This window comes from Terrapene carolina, unplaced genomic scaffold, assembly GCF_002925995.2.
Source record: "Terrapene carolina triunguis isolate 2854851 unplaced genomic scaffold, T_m_triunguis-2.0 Scaffold110, whole genome shotgun sequence".
In the NCBI taxonomy this organism is placed as follows: Eukaryota; Metazoa; Chordata; order Testudines; family Emydidae; genus Terrapene; species Terrapene triunguis.
In genome coordinates, this window is record NW_020664461.1 from 2909219 (window position 1) to 2928394 (window position 19176).

General features: G+C 42.8%; 1 protein-coding gene across 3 annotated transcripts; it reads left to right on the forward strand.

The window, feature by feature from the left end:
- Positions 1-1629: 1629 nt before the first annotated feature.
- Positions 1630-17248, forward strand: IPP (intracisternal A particle-promoted polypeptide). Of its 3 annotated transcripts, none has more exons than XM_024205591.3 (9): positions 1630-1689; positions 2233-2576; positions 3815-4246; positions 6045-6200; positions 7715-7882; positions 11968-12105; positions 14064-14186; positions 14907-15127; positions 16281-17248. In XM_024205591.3, exons 2-9 carry the CDS (start codon positions 2285-2287, stop codon positions 16503-16505), a joined length of 1755 nt encoding a protein of 584 aa, XP_024061359.1. In that variant the 5' UTR covers positions 1630-1689; positions 2233-2284; the 3' UTR covers positions 16506-17248. The 3 variants fall into 3 exon arrangements, with proteins under 3 accessions (XP_024061359.1, XP_024061360.1, XP_024061361.1); XM_024205592.3 differs by having other exon boundaries at positions 3815-4087; XM_024205593.3 differs by lacking the exon at positions 7715-7882.
- The last annotated feature ends 1928 nt before the right edge of the window (positions 17249-19176 follow it).

Consider the following 19176-nt stretch of genomic DNA (forward strand, 5'->3'; position numbering starts at 1 on the left):
CAGGTCAAGTATCTAACAGCTGACATCAGACTGTGACTAATCCATCCTACTTCAGCGATTTCTAAACCCTTTGCTCACAGGCCACTTCTGATTAATAAATGTCAAAGCATCAGTGAGCTAATAAATCTCAAAGGATTATCATCACCATGGCTTAAAATGTATATTGATTTATAGCAGTGTGCACATGCATTTATACGCATGCATTTATTAGCAGAAATGGTATACGCCTATTGATATCTGAACAGACTTAACTTCCTTCCAATGATTTTTTTTTAGGTATAAAATATCTCCACAAATCTAAATCTGAGAGTATTTTGAGCCCTGTCAGGAATGAAATCTGAATTAAGTCAAAGTGAAAGGAGGAAAAATAATACACAATGTAAGATTCAGATTAATTTTCAGGGTAATTTTAAAGGGGCAACATTTTAATTAAAAAAATCATTGCGATAACCACGTGTGGGGAAATGTCTGCTGTTACTGTATGTGGGTAAAAAGCAACAGAGGGTCCTGTGGCACCTTTAAGACTAACACATGTATTGGAGCATAAGCTTTCGTGGGTGAATGCCCACTGCGTCGGAAGCATGTGTATGTAGGTAGTTATTTGCAAGTCTTACAGTAAACAAAGTGAGGTGGGAATGTTCTTTTTCTCCATTGATTTATACTTGCTCCGATTAGATTACTATCGGTGGCGCTCCTGCCCTGGGAATCAGGACAGAACCCAGAGTTCCTTCCAGCGTTGTGTGGGTGTGGGGGCACTGTGTGACTGTCAAGGGGAAACTCAAGAGGGGCATTTGCAGCCAGGGTGGTGCGAGGGGGGTGTTGTTCTGCAGGGAGCGGCTTCTGGGTGTATGTGGGAGTCAGCAGGGGATGCTTTCCCTTCTGAATCAGTGCTGGCCTCCAGGCCCCAATCTGGTACTACGGGGCGCTGTGCTGCAAGGCGCAGCACGTGTGTAAGAGCTTGATGGGGCGGGGGAGGCGCTCTCCCCTTGCAGTCAGTGCTGGCCCCAGTGCAGCACAGGGGGTGCTGGATGACAGGGAGTAGAACAGAGGGTTCACTGGGGTCACTCTCCCCACCTTAGTCAGTGCTGGCTGTGGGGAGTGGGATGGGTGCTGGGTGGGGGGTGCCATGTTGCAGGGCGTGGCTCAGTGGGGGGCACTGCATCGAGGGGGAGGGGCCCCTTGGGGGATGTCAGGCTGGGAGTTAGAGGAGGACACTGTGCAGTGGGGGGGTTCAGAGGGGGGCACTGTGCAGTGGGGGGGGCTCAAGGGGGGACTCTCCCCTCTGGGCCACCACCCGGTTCTAACCCCCCCGCCCCCCCCCCCGGCTGCTCCCCTCGGCCCCTCCCTCCGGCGGCAGCGAGTTTGGCCCCCGCCCCGCTATTTGCCGCAGGGGCCCATTACACCCCGAGGGGGAGGGCAGCGGCTTCAGCAATAGTTACTGAGCATGCTCAGTAGCAGCAAAGGGCGGGGGAGGGGGCAGAGGATTCTAACGTCACACCGCTAATGGCAAGAAGCGCGCCTGCGCCTCACCAACTCCCAGCTGGGTTGCGCATGCGCGGTTCTACCCAGGCGTCTGGGCCGCCTCCTCGACTCACGGGATCATTGCTCCCCGCCCTCCGCTTTGCAGCGCGCAGAGGCTGCTGGGAGGCCGGAAGGCGCTGTCCCGGCGCTCCGCTGAGCGGGAAGAAGGTGAGGGGGGTTCGGCGCCTCCGCCCGGCCTAGCGCCCCCCCTGTCTCCCCAGGTCCCTGCGCTGCCCCCCGCCGCCCCCAGCTCCCTGCGCTGCTCCCCGCCTCCCCAGCCCCTGTGCTGCCCCCCCTCCCCTGCGCGTCCCCCCCCGTGCCACCAAGCCGCCCCCAGCTCCCTGCGCTGCCCCCCCCACCCCGTGCCATCAAGCCGCCCCCAGCTCCCTGCGCTTCCCCCCCTCCCCCATGCTACCAAGCTGCCCCCAGGTCTCTGTGTTCCCCCCCGGACCCAACCCCTGCGCTGCTGTCCCCAGGTCCCTTGCCCTAGCAATGGCCCCCCCAGGCCGGACCCCAATCCCTGCGCTCCTCCCCGTCACCCAGACTTCTGCCCCTGTGACCCTCTGTTGGACAAAGTTTTGGGTGCTCCATGCTAAGCACTTTCTTTCTGGCGGCTGCATTCCTTAATTCATCAAAATAAACTTACTCTAATAATGGGGAGTGTTGATTCCACTAGACGAACCTGCCCAAGTTATTAATTCTCTTTCCTAGGCACTTGGAGACTGACAATGGACAGCAGCCTTTGGTCTTCTCTGTGATCATCATGGCTTGTGTGGCTTGTCCCAGGGTCAGCGACAGCCCTTTCTCCTCAGACAAGCATGCCCGTCTCATCCTCGCCCAGATGAACAAAATGAGAGGTGGGCATAATTTCTGTGATGTGCAGCTCCAGGTTGGTGAAGAAGGATTTAAGGTCCATCGCCTGGTCTTGGCTGCAAGCAGTCCTTACTTTGCTGCTCTGTTCACGGGAGGGATGAAGGAGTCTTCAAAGGATGTAGTGCGGATCCTAGGAGTAGAGGCTGGCATCTTTCAGATGCTCCTGGATTTTATTTATACAGGTATATTTATATTTGCTATTCTGAATGAAAAGTGGAATGTTCACTTTATATAGATCACCTTGTGCTATGACAATTATTGACTGGCTCAGATCCTTAATGATGCTGCTGACCTGTGCAGTGCTGAAAGTACCATTCCTTAGCACATTTAAAACTAGGCTGGACTAAACGTTTGTAAAAGTACAATAGGAATCAGTCCTGTACTGGCATGGAGAGGAACTAGAGGATCTAAAACGTCTTCTCTATCTCTACATTCTAAGATTCTGTTCTGCTGTACAGCGAGGAGAAATTCAGTAGTGTGTGTTGTACTTACTACAAAAGTGAGTTGTCTCTATAAGTGTTTGGATACATATAAACATGCACATACTGTATACATGTGCAGGTATATATCACTATGCATGTAGTTGGCTGCTATTCATTATCATGCTGGCCCTTTCCACCAATGATGCTGGCCTTGACTGTCAGTTTAGCTGTTTCTCCCACAACTTTACACTTCTATGAGACTCCTTAGAGTTGGAACCACCTTCCTGAGCTGATCTGTAAGGCCACCATCCTTTTTCTACCTTTGTTTTGATGTCTTCAAATAATCGGATAACCATTAGGACTAGGTTGAGTGACATTCAGTGGTAGCTTATCTATCTATCTTAAAAAAATTCAGAATCCTCAAGTCACTCATATAGACAAGTTTTACATAGCAATAACCTAAGTAAGAATTTTCCTAATCCTTCCTCCCTCCTAGTATTTCTTAACTTTAAGCACGTGTATATTCCTATTGAAATCTAGTTAAAGCAGAGCCTTTGTAGGATCAAGGCCTAAAAGAAAGGGGGCAAGAAGGGAATATTTTGTGTTTTGCTGATAAAGAAATTTTATATGCATCTATAAACATAGCATAAGTAGGTCACAGTTATTTAATTATGCTGTGGTCTTCGGTCAGTGAGTCACTGGAATAACCATCCAGCAGAAAATCGAAAAGACTTTGTCTGTGATTCACAGGAGTTCTGGGTTATCCCTCATATTTGTATTTACCCATTTTAATATAAGTATAAGACTTCCAGATAAATTCCTTTTCAGATACTTGTAAACATCTTACTGCATTACTGAGCTGACAGTAATTTTGCAAGGCAAATGAATGTTTAGTTCAAAATGTCTAACTCAAATGGAAAAGACTAAGGCTTAGCAGTGTTTAGGCTATTATAACATCTGAAATGTGGCCTGTTTGTCACGTTGTCCTCTGCACACAGGAGTAGTGAATGTTGGTGAGAGTAATGTTCAGGAGCTGATAGTAGCAGCAGACATGCTCCAGCTGACTGAAGTTGTGGACCTTTGCTGTGAATTTCTGAAGGGACAGATCGACCCCTTGAATTGCATTGGACTCTTCCAGTTCTCTGAGCAAATTGCCTGTCATGACCTACAGGAGTTCACAGAGAATTACATCCATGCTCACTTTCTGGAAGTTCAGAGTGGCGAGGAGTTCCTGGCGCTAACAAAGGAGCAGCTTATTAAGATCTTGCGAAGTGAGGAGCTTACTATAGAGGATGAGTACCAAGTTTTCATAGCTGCAATGCAGTGGGTTTTGAAGGATCTGGGAAAAAGAAAGAAACATGTGGTGGAAGTGCTGGATCCAGTTCGATTCCCTCTGTTACCATCCCAGAGACTCTTAAAATACATAGAAGGTAATAGAGAGAAAGAAAAATTAAGAGTTTGTCTGGATGGAGTATTTGTCCTTGGTAAAGGATCACTGGGTTTTGTTTTTTCCAGTTTAAAAATGTAACAACTGACTATTATACTAAAGACGTTTAGTTGTTTAATTATTCCTGGGGGAATTCTGTGCCACTGCGCAATGCAGAATTTTGCAGAAATTAATGTTGTGCGCGCAGAATTTCCTTTCCCCACATAAATTGGCTGCTGTGCTGCTAGCCACCATTGGGGCCACTGGACTCAGCAGAGCCCAGCTGGTACATAGAAGACACTGCTAGGGGGAGGGAGAGGGAGCTAGAGCCAGTGGTTCCCAAACTTTCTAAGAACCTGTGAACCCCTTTCACTAAAATGTTAAGTCTCGCGAATCCCCTCCTAAAAATGAATATTTCCAGGGATTTTCTCCGTTACCTGAGTATAAATTATAAAAGCAGTGATCTTAGAAATATATATAAAAAATTATGACAAGCTTATTACACACTATTATTAATTATTATTTATCATTACAGTATTTTTATTACATTATGAAAACGGCAACACTCTTCCAAGATCTCACTTTCGTAGCTTGTATCACTTTGAATAAGCCTGTTACAAGGCTCCTATGTTTCATCAAGGAGTATCAGATGGGAAACAGCATGAAGGTATTTAAGAAGCCAACTCAAAGAGTTCCTCCTACACAAGCATTCAGATCTTGAGCAGTCCAGGCAAACAACGCACGTTACAACAAAGCTTAAACTTGTTCTTCATTATCATTTTAAAAACAATACTAGCTGCCTATTTAATTTTAAAAACAGCACAAAATATCCACCTCCCTTTCCATTTCTTATAAGGAGTCTTGGAGTTTAAATCTCCTGAGTGTGATAGATATGCTTGCTTTGATCTGCTTAGCTCTTGGAAGTCCAGGGGCCCTGGGTTGCTGGCCCCGTGCTGCCTGGGGTTCCTAGGGACAGCTCTCTCTGCCGTTAGGGAATTTTTTCCCGAGAACCCCCTGTAAGATTTTGCGAACCCCCAGGGGTTCACGAACCCCAGTTTGGGAACCACTGAGCTAGAGGGTTCCTGGCAGCTGCAGTTCCCAGCATGCCCTAAGGGAAGGGGAGGACAGCACACAAGAAACTGTAAGCCTGGAAAAGAGCCTCAGGCTGTTTCTTCCTCTGGATCCCTGGGCTCTGGGGGGGAGAGGGCGGGTGTTTGGGCAAGGATGGGGGGGCCACATGGCTGGGCTCTGGGGTGTGTGTGCAGGGGGTGTGGGTATCTGGGCCAGGGGCAGGCCCACAGCTGGGCTCTGGATGGGTGGGGAAAGGGGACAGAGAAATGGGAACTGGCTTGTCATAGGTGTTTCTTTAACTCTCTACTCCTGGGGGAATTTTTGTGTGTGTCTGTATTGTTGCAGATATACTTGCTGACAAGTATTTTGAAATAGATTACCAAAATAATTGAAACTGGGTTGATTATGTAGTGTTATTTTGACAAATAAAATTTGCAGAATTTTAAAATATCGTGCACACAATTTTTATTTTTTGGTGCAGAATGCCCCCAGGAGTATTTAATATATACTCACATTTTGATTTTAAAACTAAGCCTTTGTGAAACTTTTGGACCAAAATTTTCAAAATCTGCAGAAATCTGTCTTGGTTTGTCCTATGAGAAGCAGGGAGATGATGGTGATAATAATAGTTGACTTATATATTTTCCCCGTGGGTTGGTCAATTACTGGTGTTTATCGTTGTTGTGACTATTTTTTTCCTTCATGTCTCTTTTTAATTTTTCTTTTCCAAGGAGTTTCAGATTTCAGCCTTCGGGTGGCTCTGCAAACCCTGTTGAAAGAATATTGTGAAGTCTGTAAATCTCCCAAAGAGAACAAAGTCAGCAATTTTCTGCAAACATCTAAGGCTCGTCCCCGGAGGAAAGCCAGGAAGTATCTTTATGCAGTAGGTTAGAATCTGGTTGCTTTTAACCTTTTAAAAAAACTGTGACTTGATATTTCATATTGCATTAAAATCTTTTAAATTATTTGTCAAAAGGTAGCGCCAAAATAGTGTTGTGTATCTAATACAGTAACTTGTTGCTGGACTACAATTGTGAATAATGTGTTTATTAGTGAATAACTGGAGTGCATTACAAAATACAAATACATTCATATTTCATCTTTCCTGAATGCAGTATCACAGGCTGGAGTAGTCTTTCAGGAATCACTTGCCTCAGGTGCAGCGCAATAATGCAGCCTGTTATGTGTACTGTTCACAAGTGGAAGATATGTACAAAGCTTGCACCCTATTTGTTTATATTCTTCTAAGGGTGTTATGTTTCTTCCACCTTTTTTCCCTTTAAAATAAGCATTTTTGTACCAGGCTGGTGATCTTTGTAAATTAATAGGTCTTTTATGAATGATGGATATAATCAAAGAATACTCATGCCTTTTGCATTTGGGGTTATACTCAATTTTTTTAGTTCCACTGTTCATTTGATATGTTTACCCTCTGAATCGAAGTTTGTGCAGAAGCACTTCTTGCTAACAATGCAGGAGACCATTCCATGAGTTGATGTATTAAGAATTGCAAAACTGTCATGAGATTAAGGTCATAGATCAGATAGCATTACTTTGCCCTTCTCTAGCACCTTTCATTCAGGCGTCTCAAAGTGCTTTGCAAACATATATTGAATTAAGCCTCCCAGTGGCCCTCTGAAGTCGATACTATCATCTTAATTTTTCAGATGAGAAAACTGAGCCTGAGATGATGATGATGAATTGAATTGCCCAAGGTGTGTCAAACAATCTGTGGCAGAGCCTAGAATAAAAACCTTATCTCCTCCTAAGTCTCAGTGCTATCCCAGTATTATGCCTTAACCACAAAATCATCCTTCTTTCTCCATCAGATACTTAGTAAATCTAGGAGAAAATTTCCATTGATGCATAGTAAGGTGCTTCAGCATCTAATACTCTGGAAGGTGTTTGTATCCAGCTGTTCTAGCAAACGTTCAGAATCCCCAAATTGATAAGATTATCAATTGATCTCAAAGCGCTTTACAGAGGAGGTCAGCATCGTCATCCAATTTTACAGACGGGGAAACAGAAGCATAGGGAGGGGAAGTGACTTGCCCAAGGTCACGTCAGCAGGCTGAGAATAGACCCCAGATCTCCTGAGTCCCAATCCAGTGCTCTCTGCACTAGACCACACTGCCTCCCCAGTGATTTTTCAAACACTAAAAGCAATATTGATTTCTCTGCTGGAGTAGTTTCTGACGTTCCCTGCTGAAGGAAGAAGTCTGATTTGATGAGCATTAGCATAGGCATGACTGCACTGAAGAAAGATGTTAGTCACTCTTTATAATATCTTTTGCTATTATTTTGGCTTTTTGTAACACTTGAACCACTGCATTAGAATTGGCTAGGACCTTGCCGAGGGAGAGCTGCTAACTTATGCATGTACTTTCTATCTGTTGCCTAGGTGGATATACTCGACTGCAGGGGGGACGCTGGAGTGACAGCAGAGCCCTCAGTTGTGTGGAGCGTTTTGACACCTTCAGTCACTACTGGACCACTGTGTCTTCACTTCACCAGGCTCGCAGCGGGCTGGGAGTGGCAGTGGTGGGAGGAATGGTTTATGCTATTGGAGGTGAAGGATGAAAGGAATATGTTACTTTGGATCCCTATATCCTAGTAGACTAGACAATTCCTGATGGGTGTTTATTCAACCTGCTCTTAAAAACCTCCAGTGACGGGGATTCCACAACCTCCCTTGGATGCCTAGTCCAGAATGTATAGTTGAAAAATTTTCCTAATGGCTAACCTAAATCTCTCTTGCTGCTGACTAAGCCCATTACCTCTTGTCCTACTTTTAGTGGACATGGAGAAAAATTGATCCCTGTCTTTATATGAGCCCTTAACATATTTGACAGGTCACCCCTTAGTTTTCTTTTCTCAAGATTAAATATACCCTTTTTTTAACCTTTCTTCATAGATTGGGGTTTTTTAAAGCTTTTTTGTTTTTGGTCATTCTCCTCTAGTCTCTCTTCAGTTTATCAACTTCTTTCCTAAAGTGTGGTACCCAGAATTGAACATAGTTCTCCAGCTGAGGCCTCATTAGTGCTGAGTAGGGAGGGATAATTACCTCTGTCTCTTACATGTGACATTCCTGTTAAAATACCCCAGAATAATGTTAGCCATTTTTGCAACTGCATCACCTTGACTCATGTTAAATGTATGGTCTACTATAGCGCCCCCCCGCCCCGATTCTTTTCAGCAGTACTACCACCTAGCCACTTGTTCCCTATTTTGTAATTGTGCACTTGATTTTTCCTTTCCAAAGTGTAGTACTTTGGCCTTGTTTTTATTGAATTTCATCTTGTGAACTGAGACCAATTCTCTAATTGGTCAAAGTTGTTTTGAATTCTAATCCTGTATTTCATAGGGCTTGCAACCTCTCCCGGCTTGGTGTCATCCGCGAATTTTGTAAAGATCCTTTCAACTCTGTTATCCACGTCATTAATGAAAATATTGCTGGACCCAGTACTGACCCTATGGGACCCCACTAGATACATCCTCCCAGTTAGACAGTGAACTATTGATAACTACTCTTTGAGTACGGTCTTTCAACTAGTTGTGCACCCACCTTATAGTAATTTTCATCTAAACCTCATTTCCCTAGTTTGTTTATGACAGTGTCTTGGGGGGCTGGGTCAAAAGCCTTTCTTAAAGCAAGAAGTATCATGTCTATTGCTTCCCTTCTATCCACCAGGCCAGTAAACCTGTTAAAGAAGGAAATTAGATTCGTTTGGCATAATTTGTTCTTGGCAAATCCATGCTGGCTACTACTTATAACCCTATTATCTCCCACGTGCTTACAAACTGATTGTTTAATCATTTGTTCCAGTACTTTTCCAGGTATTGAAGTTAGGCTGCCTGGCCTGTAATTCCCCAGGTCCTCTTTGTTCCCCTTTTTAAAGAGAGGGGCTCTCTTTCCCCTTCTCCAGTCCTCTGAGGCCTCACCCGTCATCCAGGAGTTCTCAGAGATAATTGCTAATGGTTCCGCAATTGCTTCAGCTAGATCCTTAAATACCCTAGGATGAATTTCATCCGGCCCTGCCAACTTGAATACATCTAACTTAGGTAAATATTGTTTAACCTGGTCTTTTCCTACTTCGGCTTGCGTTCTGTCCCCCTTATTGCTAATTGTGCTGAGTATCTTGTCACCATTAAGCTTTTTAGTGAAGACTGAAGCACACTAGGCATTAAACACCTCATCCTTCTTTATGTCATCCGTTATTAGCTCTCCTTCTCTGCTATATAATGGATCTACACTTTAATCTTTCTCGTTTTCGTTTTTCTTAAAAGAACAAGTAGAAATGTACTGAAAGCTTGCCTTTCATTAGAGTTAGTGTCCTCTATTATTGTGACTGGTTTGCTGAATGCATTGAATATATTTCAGGAGCATCGTACATTGTGATGGTACTCCCTTAAACATATGTCAGATTTTTACTTTATAACTATTATGCTTTACTTCTGAATGGGGAAGTGTAGGATTTTTGTTGTTGTTACCATACTATCAATGTTAAGGGAACATTGATATAGGGAGAGTCTCATATTCTGACAAATAGATTAAACTATGGCGTAGTCAAGAATACCTGAGTGAAATGTGCATTAACTTGTGTACTGACTGGAAAAATATCTCCTGCAGACCAAGGTCAGAAATGACTTTGTCTTTCAAGTGTGTGTTTGTGCTCTTTGGGACTAAGTTACTATTCTGTATATGGATGTTATTGTTGGTGCTCCAAATTAATAGTATAGGAGAGTCCTTAACAGTTTTGATGTATTTTCCATTCTTCCAAAAGGTGGCACTAGATCATAAGAATGGCCATACTGCTGGGTCAGACCAATGGTCCACCTAGCCCAGTATCCTGTCTCTGATAGGGGCCAGTGCCAGATGCCTCAGAGAGAATGAATAGAACAGGGCAATTTCAAGTGATCCATCCCCTGTTGTCCACTCCCAGCTTCTGGCAGTTGGAGGTTTAGGAACACCTAGAGGATGGGGTTGTGTCTTTGACCATCTTAGTTAATAACTATTGATGGACCTATCCTCCTTGAACTTATCTAATTCTTTTTTGAAGCCTGTTATATTTTTTGGCCTTCACAACATCCCCTGGCAACGAGATCCACAGGTTGACTGTGCGTTTTGTGAAGAAGTATTTCCTTTATGTTTTAAACCTGCTGCCTATGAATTTCATCGGGTGACCCCTGGTTCTTGTGTTATGTGAAGGAGTAAATAACACTTCACATTCTCCACACCACTCATGATTTTATAGACCTCTATCATATCCCCCCCCTTAGTCATCTCTTTTCTAAGATGAACAGTCCCAGTCTTCTTAAACTCTCCTTGTATGGAAGCTTCTCCATACTCCTAATAGTTTTTGTTGCCCTTTTCTGTACGTTTCCAATTTCAATATTCACGGAGTAGGTGTACCATGGATTTACATAGTGGCTTTATGATATTCTCTATTTTATTACCTATCCCTTTCCTAATAGGCCTGACATTCAGTCAACTTTTTTGACTATTGCTTCACATGGAGCAGACATTCTTCAGGGAACTCTCCAGGATGACTCCAAGATCTTTCTTGAGTGGTAACAGCTAATTTAGATCCCATCATTGTATATGTATAACTGGGATTATGTTTTCCAATGTGCATTACTTTGCATTGGTCAACATTGAATTTCATCTGCCATTTTGTTACCCAATTTAGCGAGATCCCTTTGTAACTCTTCTCAGTCTGCTTTGGACTTCACTGTCTTTAGTAATTTTGTATCATCTGCAAATTTTGCTGCCTCACTGTTCACCCCCTTTGTCAGATCATTTATGAATATGTTGAACAGCACTGGTCCCAGTACTGATCCTTGGGGGACCCTGCTATTTACCTCTCTCCCGTGGGAAAACCGACTGTTTGTTTCCTGTCACCAGTTAGTGATCCATGAGTGGATTTCCTTGTTATTCCTTGGGACCAATTTAGTAAAATTGTCAGTTTAAATTACACCTCGGTATAGTATAAACTCCATTACAAAAAGAGCTTTTCTTTTCTCAGCTGTTGATGTCCAGGATATGGGAAAGTTAGCTCTGTCTGTCTAAAATGAAAGTAGTGTGTACAAGTAGTAAAAGGAAACAAAAGATATACTATATGTTAAATGCTATAGTCTTTAAAAACAAAAAAACACAACAACCTGTATTTTCCTACCTATGTTAGTAATAGCACTATAGAGTGAAATATTTCATGCAGAAGCACAATGCTGCAGTGTTTCACTCACAGCTGTTTTGGGAAACCATTGCTGAAAACGATTTTCAGCGATAATTCAGTTTTCTGGTGTAGACAAGGCTTTTGTTTCTTTTGCACTTTGGCAAGATGAGAGCAATGGCCTCAATTCAGATATTGTAAGCGAGGGGCTGTTCCTGTGGCAGGAGCTGGACAGTGCTTGTATATCTGAATTGCAGAATATTCTAACACTTGTTCTCAACCTGCGGGCTGCTTGTGGCCCAATCAGCATACAGCTGCGGCCCATATGACATCCTCAGGGCCGCATAGGTAGCACAGATATTGTGTGGATGCGGCCCACATAACACACAGAGAGCTGCATATGCAGCCCACAGTGGTAAATAGGTTGAGAACCACTGTTCCTTCTAACTCATCTATTTGTTTCTGCCTTTTTTGTACCAAGGAGAAAAGGATTCAATGATCTTTGACTGTACTGAATGCTACGATCCTATTATTAAGCAATGGACAACTGTGGCCTCCATGAACCATCCTCGGTGTGGACTTGGAGTGTGTGCATGTTATGGTGCTATCTATGCTTTGGGTAACTATACAGTTTCCTTTTGGTAAAGCATTTGTTCGTCTGATCAAATCAGTTTGGGGGTTTTAAATATTAACATTAAAATCCTATAATACTGAGAGTTGAAAATCAGCGGTTACTTGTCACTTGCAGCTGATGGGTGTTTTTATGAGTGCACATAGGAGAGGTGCCATCATTTCCAAGCAAAACATCTTAGCCAACCAATGGAATAATGGGTATTTTCAGAATGACTCCATAATACCCAGACCAAAATATGTGTATGCAAGTTAGTCTGATTTTTAAAAAAAAAAAAAGGCATTCCACAACACCCAGTCAGACTTTCTACCCTGTTTCCCCGAAAATAAGACAGTGTCTTATATTAATTTTTGCTCCCAAAGATGCGCTAGGTCTTATTTTCAGGGGAGGTCTTATTTTTCCTGGAGCTTCAGGGCCTTATATTCCGGGGTGGCCTTATTATTGGGGAGGTCTTATTTTCGAGGGGATGCCTTATATTACAGCGAGAGGCAAAACTGGAAGTAGGTCTTATTTTCGGGGGATGTCTTACTTTCGGGGAAACAGGGTACTTCTATAGTACCTTTATCTGAGAATCTGTGCTTTATCGGACATTAAGCCTCACAGCCCTCTGGGATGGATGGATGGATGGATGGGAGAACCAAGGTAAAGAGAGGTTAAGTGACTTGTCCAACAAGTTCAGTTGCAGAGCTGAGACAAGAACTGAGAAGTCCATGTGCTCTTAACAACCAGGCTCACTACTAAATTGTTGTAAGACCCTAAATACATATTTCTCAAAGGCTTTTAGTTAAATAGACCTTCACTATCATGTCAACCGAATAAAATGTATCTTATTTTAAAATAAGGAATACCAACGTATGTGACTGGCAAAAACAAGTTGCTTCACAATCTTGTGAACACCTGTCTGATGTTATCTTTCCCTGAGTCTCATCATAGATCTTATCTGCGCTGCAATCCCACAATTGATAGCACACAAGCGTATTACTGGGCCTGCTTGAAGCCCTATTGAAGTCATCAGGATTCTGTGTAGGTACAGCAGTCCTCCTGTACACAGTCTATTGCAGGATAAGGGCCCTAGCGTGTAAGCTTCTCTGAGCAGGGGCTGTGTGGTTACCCTCGCTGTAAAACACACAACTCATCTGGTGCTATTTAACATTTGCAGATAACAAAAGGAAATATCCAGTATTTGTAATCTTCCACCCACCTTATTGAGCAGAACTCCAAAAGAATCTTATTTCAATAACTGGGCAAAGTTACAAGGTTCTCCCAAGAATCTTACAAGATTCTCCTATGTCACTTAAGCTCTGTAAAATAGACTATTATACAAAGAAGTGGGTGGGGAAGGGGGAATGATAAGGGGGGAGCAGATCCTTAATTATGCTTTATTTGGACTTTTAATTATTTAAACAATAAGCAAAAGGAAAATCTGACATCGGCTGCCATGCATGTGTCAAAAGAATTCATAGCTGTGTGCATGTCATCCATATCACTGTCTTCCAAATACTGCGTCACAGATTAGGAGTTCGAAAGCTTTTTAAAACCAAACGCTGAAATGTAACAAAAATCTAATATGCTAGTATTGTATACCACTGGGAACGTAAAAGAGATTTGGAGTGAAAGTTATGGGAACGTTTTAGTTGCTAGAACAAAACAACCCAATATCTTATCTAGTCCAGTATCCTGTCTCCAAAAGTAGCCAATTCCAGATGTTTTATATATGCCATAGTGCCCATAATTATTCAGTACTAATAACATGGAGGAAATTGTTTTCCCTAGGTGATGATCTCCTCCTGCCCTGAAACGTAAGACTTGCTAGCCTTATAATTGTTTTCTCTATTCTACACGTGCTTTTGTTGAATCATACTAAGGTATTTCCTTCCATAATTATCTTTGGAAAAGACATGTAGTTCTACGTCATCAAACTTTACCTGAATGTTTCCTTTTTGCAGGAGGCTGGGTTGGAGCAGAAATCGGCAACACAATTGAAAGATTTGACCCTGAATTAAATAGCTGGGAGCTAGTGGGCAGTATGGTTGTGCCTCGCTACTATTTTGGGTGTTGTGAAATGCAAGGTGAGTGGTTTTTGGTTTGGCTTTCCCACATGAATAATAACCAATAGTTCAGAGAGTAGTTGTATTGTATAAGGAATTTGAAGCTTTACATTTCAATCAGGGATTCCTACCTGTGTCTGCCTTGCAACTTTGTAAAACTTCTTGAGCTCTGTGGTGCTTTCAGCTCTGTGAGTGTATCAGTGGTTCTCCTCCTTTCGGCCATTTCCCCTTTTCTGATACATTTTTATTTCTGTGGAACTTGAACCTAAAGGTCTCCACTCATCTAACAACAATATAAACCCAAGATTTAATAAACCAGCTTAGAAAATTCTTCCCTGCCCTATCTGTTACCCTTGAAAATAGTTTTCCTGTGGTTGTGAACATGAAGTCCAGCCAGTATTGACCATCTCAAAAGACAGAGCTCCAAAGACATATCTTGTATGAATGTTCTTAATAAATATTTGCACTCAGGCCTCACAAGTGGTCACCTGGCCTTCCTCGGCTAACTTAGTGTATATCTACAGTGCAATAAAACACATGTGGCTGGCTCGTCTCCGCTGACTCAGGCTGAAGGGCTCAGAGCCCCGCAATCTAGTGTCCCATCTCCAGCCATTGGTCCACACACCATTATCATACTGTCTCTTCCGTACACTTATCAAGCTCAGTCTTGAAGCCAGCTAATTTCTGTGATGCTTGCTCTGCCTAAGCATAGATTTCATAGGAAAAGCCCTGTCTCTCCAGGTTTAATTTATATTGTCGGGGGCATCAGCAATGAAGGAATAGAGCTACGTTCTGTTGAAGTCTATGATCCAATATCCAAACGCTGGTCTACGCTTCCTCCAATGGGCACCCGAAGGGCGTACCTTGGCGTAGCTGCCCTCAATGATTGCATCTATTCTGTTGGAGGATGGAATGAGACACAAGATGCACTTCCTACTGTAGAGAGATATTCCTTCGAAGAGGTACAGTAGAGTGCCTGGGAATCTTGCAGACTTTATTTATTAGGATGTATAAAGATGCTAACATATGCTGCCTATTCCCCGATAATTTTTTTACTCTTAATAGTGGTAGATTGTGTTGTCACCTTGGCCGTTATGTACCTGGTGAGAACATAACTCAAGTTGATGAGATAAACATTTTAAAACAAGCTCCATTTCCTATTTGTTCCCAGTCAGTAATCTGGAAACTACATTTCAGGAGCCTTCGAGGTGGTGTCCGTATACTTGCTGATCTTTTGAGTATATCTATCTAATCTTAATCATGTAGTGTTTGAAAAGCATGTGTGTGCTCTTCTGGGTAATTGGAAGCTAACCAACACACTAACAATAAACAGAAGGATTGTAGCTACTAAATACCCTGGGGAATGTGGGAGAGCAGTTCTGCTATAAGTTGTTCAATATATTACTCCAGATACTAGACAGGTTTATTAGACACAATGGAATTTACCATAAAACCAGCTCTGAAGTGCTGCTGTTATTGCTTTTCCCTCCGAATCAATACCAAACCAGTATCCCAAAATAGTGTTAGAAATCCCGGTGCTGTCTGTAGGTTCTGACCTAAGTTCTGGCTACTGTGGTTCTGTAGATTCCTGTGGCACTTTTCATAAGAGTAGTGTTGACAGTCCTGGTGGTTTCTACATTTTGCCTCTACCGTCCCTTTAATTTGCAATGGGGATGTAGTTTTCTTCACTTCTTGTCTCAAATTATTGTGTGCTGTTCCTGTGCAATGCTAAACAGCTGTTGTGCTCTACCCCAGAGGTGTACATAGATGGCCTGTTCTCACAAAACCTTACATCAATGGGATTGCTTATGAGAATAAATAAGGTTTTGCAGGATCAAGCCCATCTTTGCAAAGTGCTTTGGGATCTTTCAGGGTGGAAGGTACCACATACATGTACGGTACTGTTGTTGTTATTAGCATGTTTGAATCTGCTTACAGTAACTAAGTGGTCATTTGGGGGACTTCAGACATTTCAGTAAACTTAGAGTTATTCTCTTGGGAAGTGGTGGGGAAGGGGTACATATGCCTAAGGGGCTTAATTATAGCAAAGCTATTTGCTGATTATTTAAAAAAAAAAAGTGTGTAATATATATAAAAAATGTCTCCCCTCATTAGGAGAAATGGGTTGAGGTTGCACCGATGAAGGTACCCAGAGCTGGTGTGTGTGTTGTGGCTGTGAACGGACTTCTTTATGCCTCGGGAGGCCGAGCTTCTAGTCATGATTTCGCTGCCCCAGTGACCTCGGACTCTGTTGAAGTTTATAACCCTCATATGGACACATGGACTGAAATAGCAAACATGATCACCAGCCGTTGTGAAGGAGGTGTTGCTGTGTTATGAAACAGATCTTCAAAGAACTCGAGGAAGACTAGCAGGGGGAAGGATGAGCATCTGGCTTTCTACAGACAATGAGGTTTCGTGCTTCTTTGGCCAGGATCCTCTTCTACTATGTGGCTCTTGTGTGGAGTTGGTAGAGGAGCAGTGTGGAGTTGGTAGAGGAGCAGATCTCAGGTAGGTTTGTAGGGATTTTTCTGAGCAAAAGGGAATTAATTTGCCCCTAAAATGACAACTGGCCAATCCGGTCTATTTCATGAAATACCATCTGTTGAGAGCAGAAATGCCTTTCATGACTAGATTAAACTAATTGAATGTGAAACAACTGGGGACTATTTGGAAAATTGGACCTCATCTGAGAGATGACCTTCCTGTGTGCTGGGATGACTTGAAACTCCTCTGTGTTCCCAGGATGGAACAAAGTTAGTATCATTAGCAGGACTTAAAACCTCGAGGGTGATTCCTTTACGAAGCTAGGGCTTTATCTGAAGTAAAGAGCAGCTCGGCTGTTTCCTTAGCATTAGGAGTTGTCTTTTGCTGGCAGAGAATGTGCCAGGTGAGGCTGGTTTAAAAAAAAGATTTATAGTTCCAGTTGCAGTCTCATCTCGCTTGAGGTTCTCTTTAGCTTCTGGATAAGCACCCTAGAAATTAACTGGAGGTGAATTGTCCTTTGTCCCCCAATAGGTTTTCTGGATAAAGGATCTGGTGATAAGTGGCTGACAGACAGTCTTACTCCACTGCTTCTCTTCCTGTAAAGCTCAACGTAATTTTGCTTGTTCATGCTATTATAATACTGGTATCCTGTTTCCCTGTGGGTGGCAGGTGCTGCTCTCCACCCAAGGGTGGACTTTCCCTTCCCTACTTTTCCAAGAAGTGACACCAGTGACGCCTAAATGTTTAACCTGTGTGCTGGTCATAGGATTTTTACTGAGCTTTTCAGTTGGGAATGTCATCACCTCTTATTATAGTGCCCACTCTTCCTTCTGCCTTCACTGGAAGGGATTACCCTGTGCACGTGTCTACACATATGGGGACTGTCGGGTAGTGGGATTAACACCCTTCTGCAAGTTGCTGCTGTTCTTTTCCACTTCCAAAGATGACATCTCTGGCTTGCACCCTGCCTTTTCCAGGTTGAAGTAGACAGAAATTGCAACAGAAATTGGCTGTGTTCCATTCCAAAGTGATGCTACTATTCATTTTGCCATTGTCTTAAAGGTCCTATATTTAGCGTGAGAGCGCTTATTGGGAAAATATTTATTTTTTAGCAATTGTGACACCATTTCCAGATTTTTAATCTTCCTGTTTTAAACAAAAAACACACCTGGTACTTGAAACTTCTGTTTGCACCATATTACTGCATTGTCTTGGCTGGGATTGAATAAGTCACCTGGGACTCAGATACAAGTCACAAATGAGGCTGTCCAACACAGCACAATCAGACAATCTTCTGGAACACAAACCAGCATGGAAAGTGTAATGCAATGGGAAGCCTTCATTGTGTAGACAGAGGGGCACCCACTTTCCAGATCAAGGATGTTACCTGCACAGTATGAAGTTGTCTGCGGGGGGAAGCTTCCAGTTTGTGTAGTAGCTACTCTGCAAACTGAGAATTTACATATTCAAGGACAAAAATGTTAACTGCACCTGCTGACATTTGCTATATAACAGAGTGCTGGCTTCTCTGATCCTTTAAACTCCTATATGCTTTTCCTTCAGGAAGGACTTCTAATGGTTGTGAAGCTAGCCCCTATTTCTCATACCTTTAGTTTGAGCCAGGTGAGTTTGCTTTTAAATTGCTGTATACTTCTCAGAACTAGCTGCAGGTCATGAGTGTATACCTAAGTAATGGTGGAACTGTGTGGTTTTTACACTGAGTGCTTTTTTTTTTTTTTTTAGTAATGATGGCGAGTGGCATTGCTGTTATCTGTAACAAAAATGAGTTTGATTTTCTTGTTGAAACTTCTTGTTTAACTTCTGACTAACATTGAGGAAAAACCAGGTAAACATTGACAGGTTGTTTTTAAGTTACAAAGAAATGTGCTTCTGAAATACAATAAATATTTTATTTCCTTACTACTGGTGAGATCCTTTGATTTAAAGGATCTTTGGGAAATGAGGGCTAATTGGATAGCTAACCTGTCCTGCATGCTGCCTCCTGATTGAAAAGAGCTGAAGAGGGAAATGTATTACAATCAAGCATCTGAAGATTCCCATGCTTCCCACATTTGGATACTATGAAGATTTCAGTTGGGTCCTGCAGGCTTAATTTATTATGGTCTCTTCCGCCAGCTCCTTATCTCCCTCATGCTGGAGTCAGCGAGGCATTTCTGTTGTACCATGGAATAGTCCCTTTGACCAGTGCTCATGACTTTCATCTGCTGGCTGACGGTTGTGGGTTTGCAATCTACTGCCGCCACCACATACCTAGTCTTGCCCATAAGAGGTGGGACAGCTTCTACAATCGCCTCATACCAGACTGTGCTGCCATGGATCTCTTGCTTATGTTTATCAAACAGCCATGTTGAATAAGAGGGAGTGAAACAGTGAACTTTGCTTTTCTTTAAAAATTCAATTTTACTTCCTCTGCAGCCAAACAACATATCACTATTTCCAGGGTCTGCTGTTAAAGGTGCAAAAGTTTAACAGAACCTCCTCTGAAAATCCTAGCGGTTAAGGG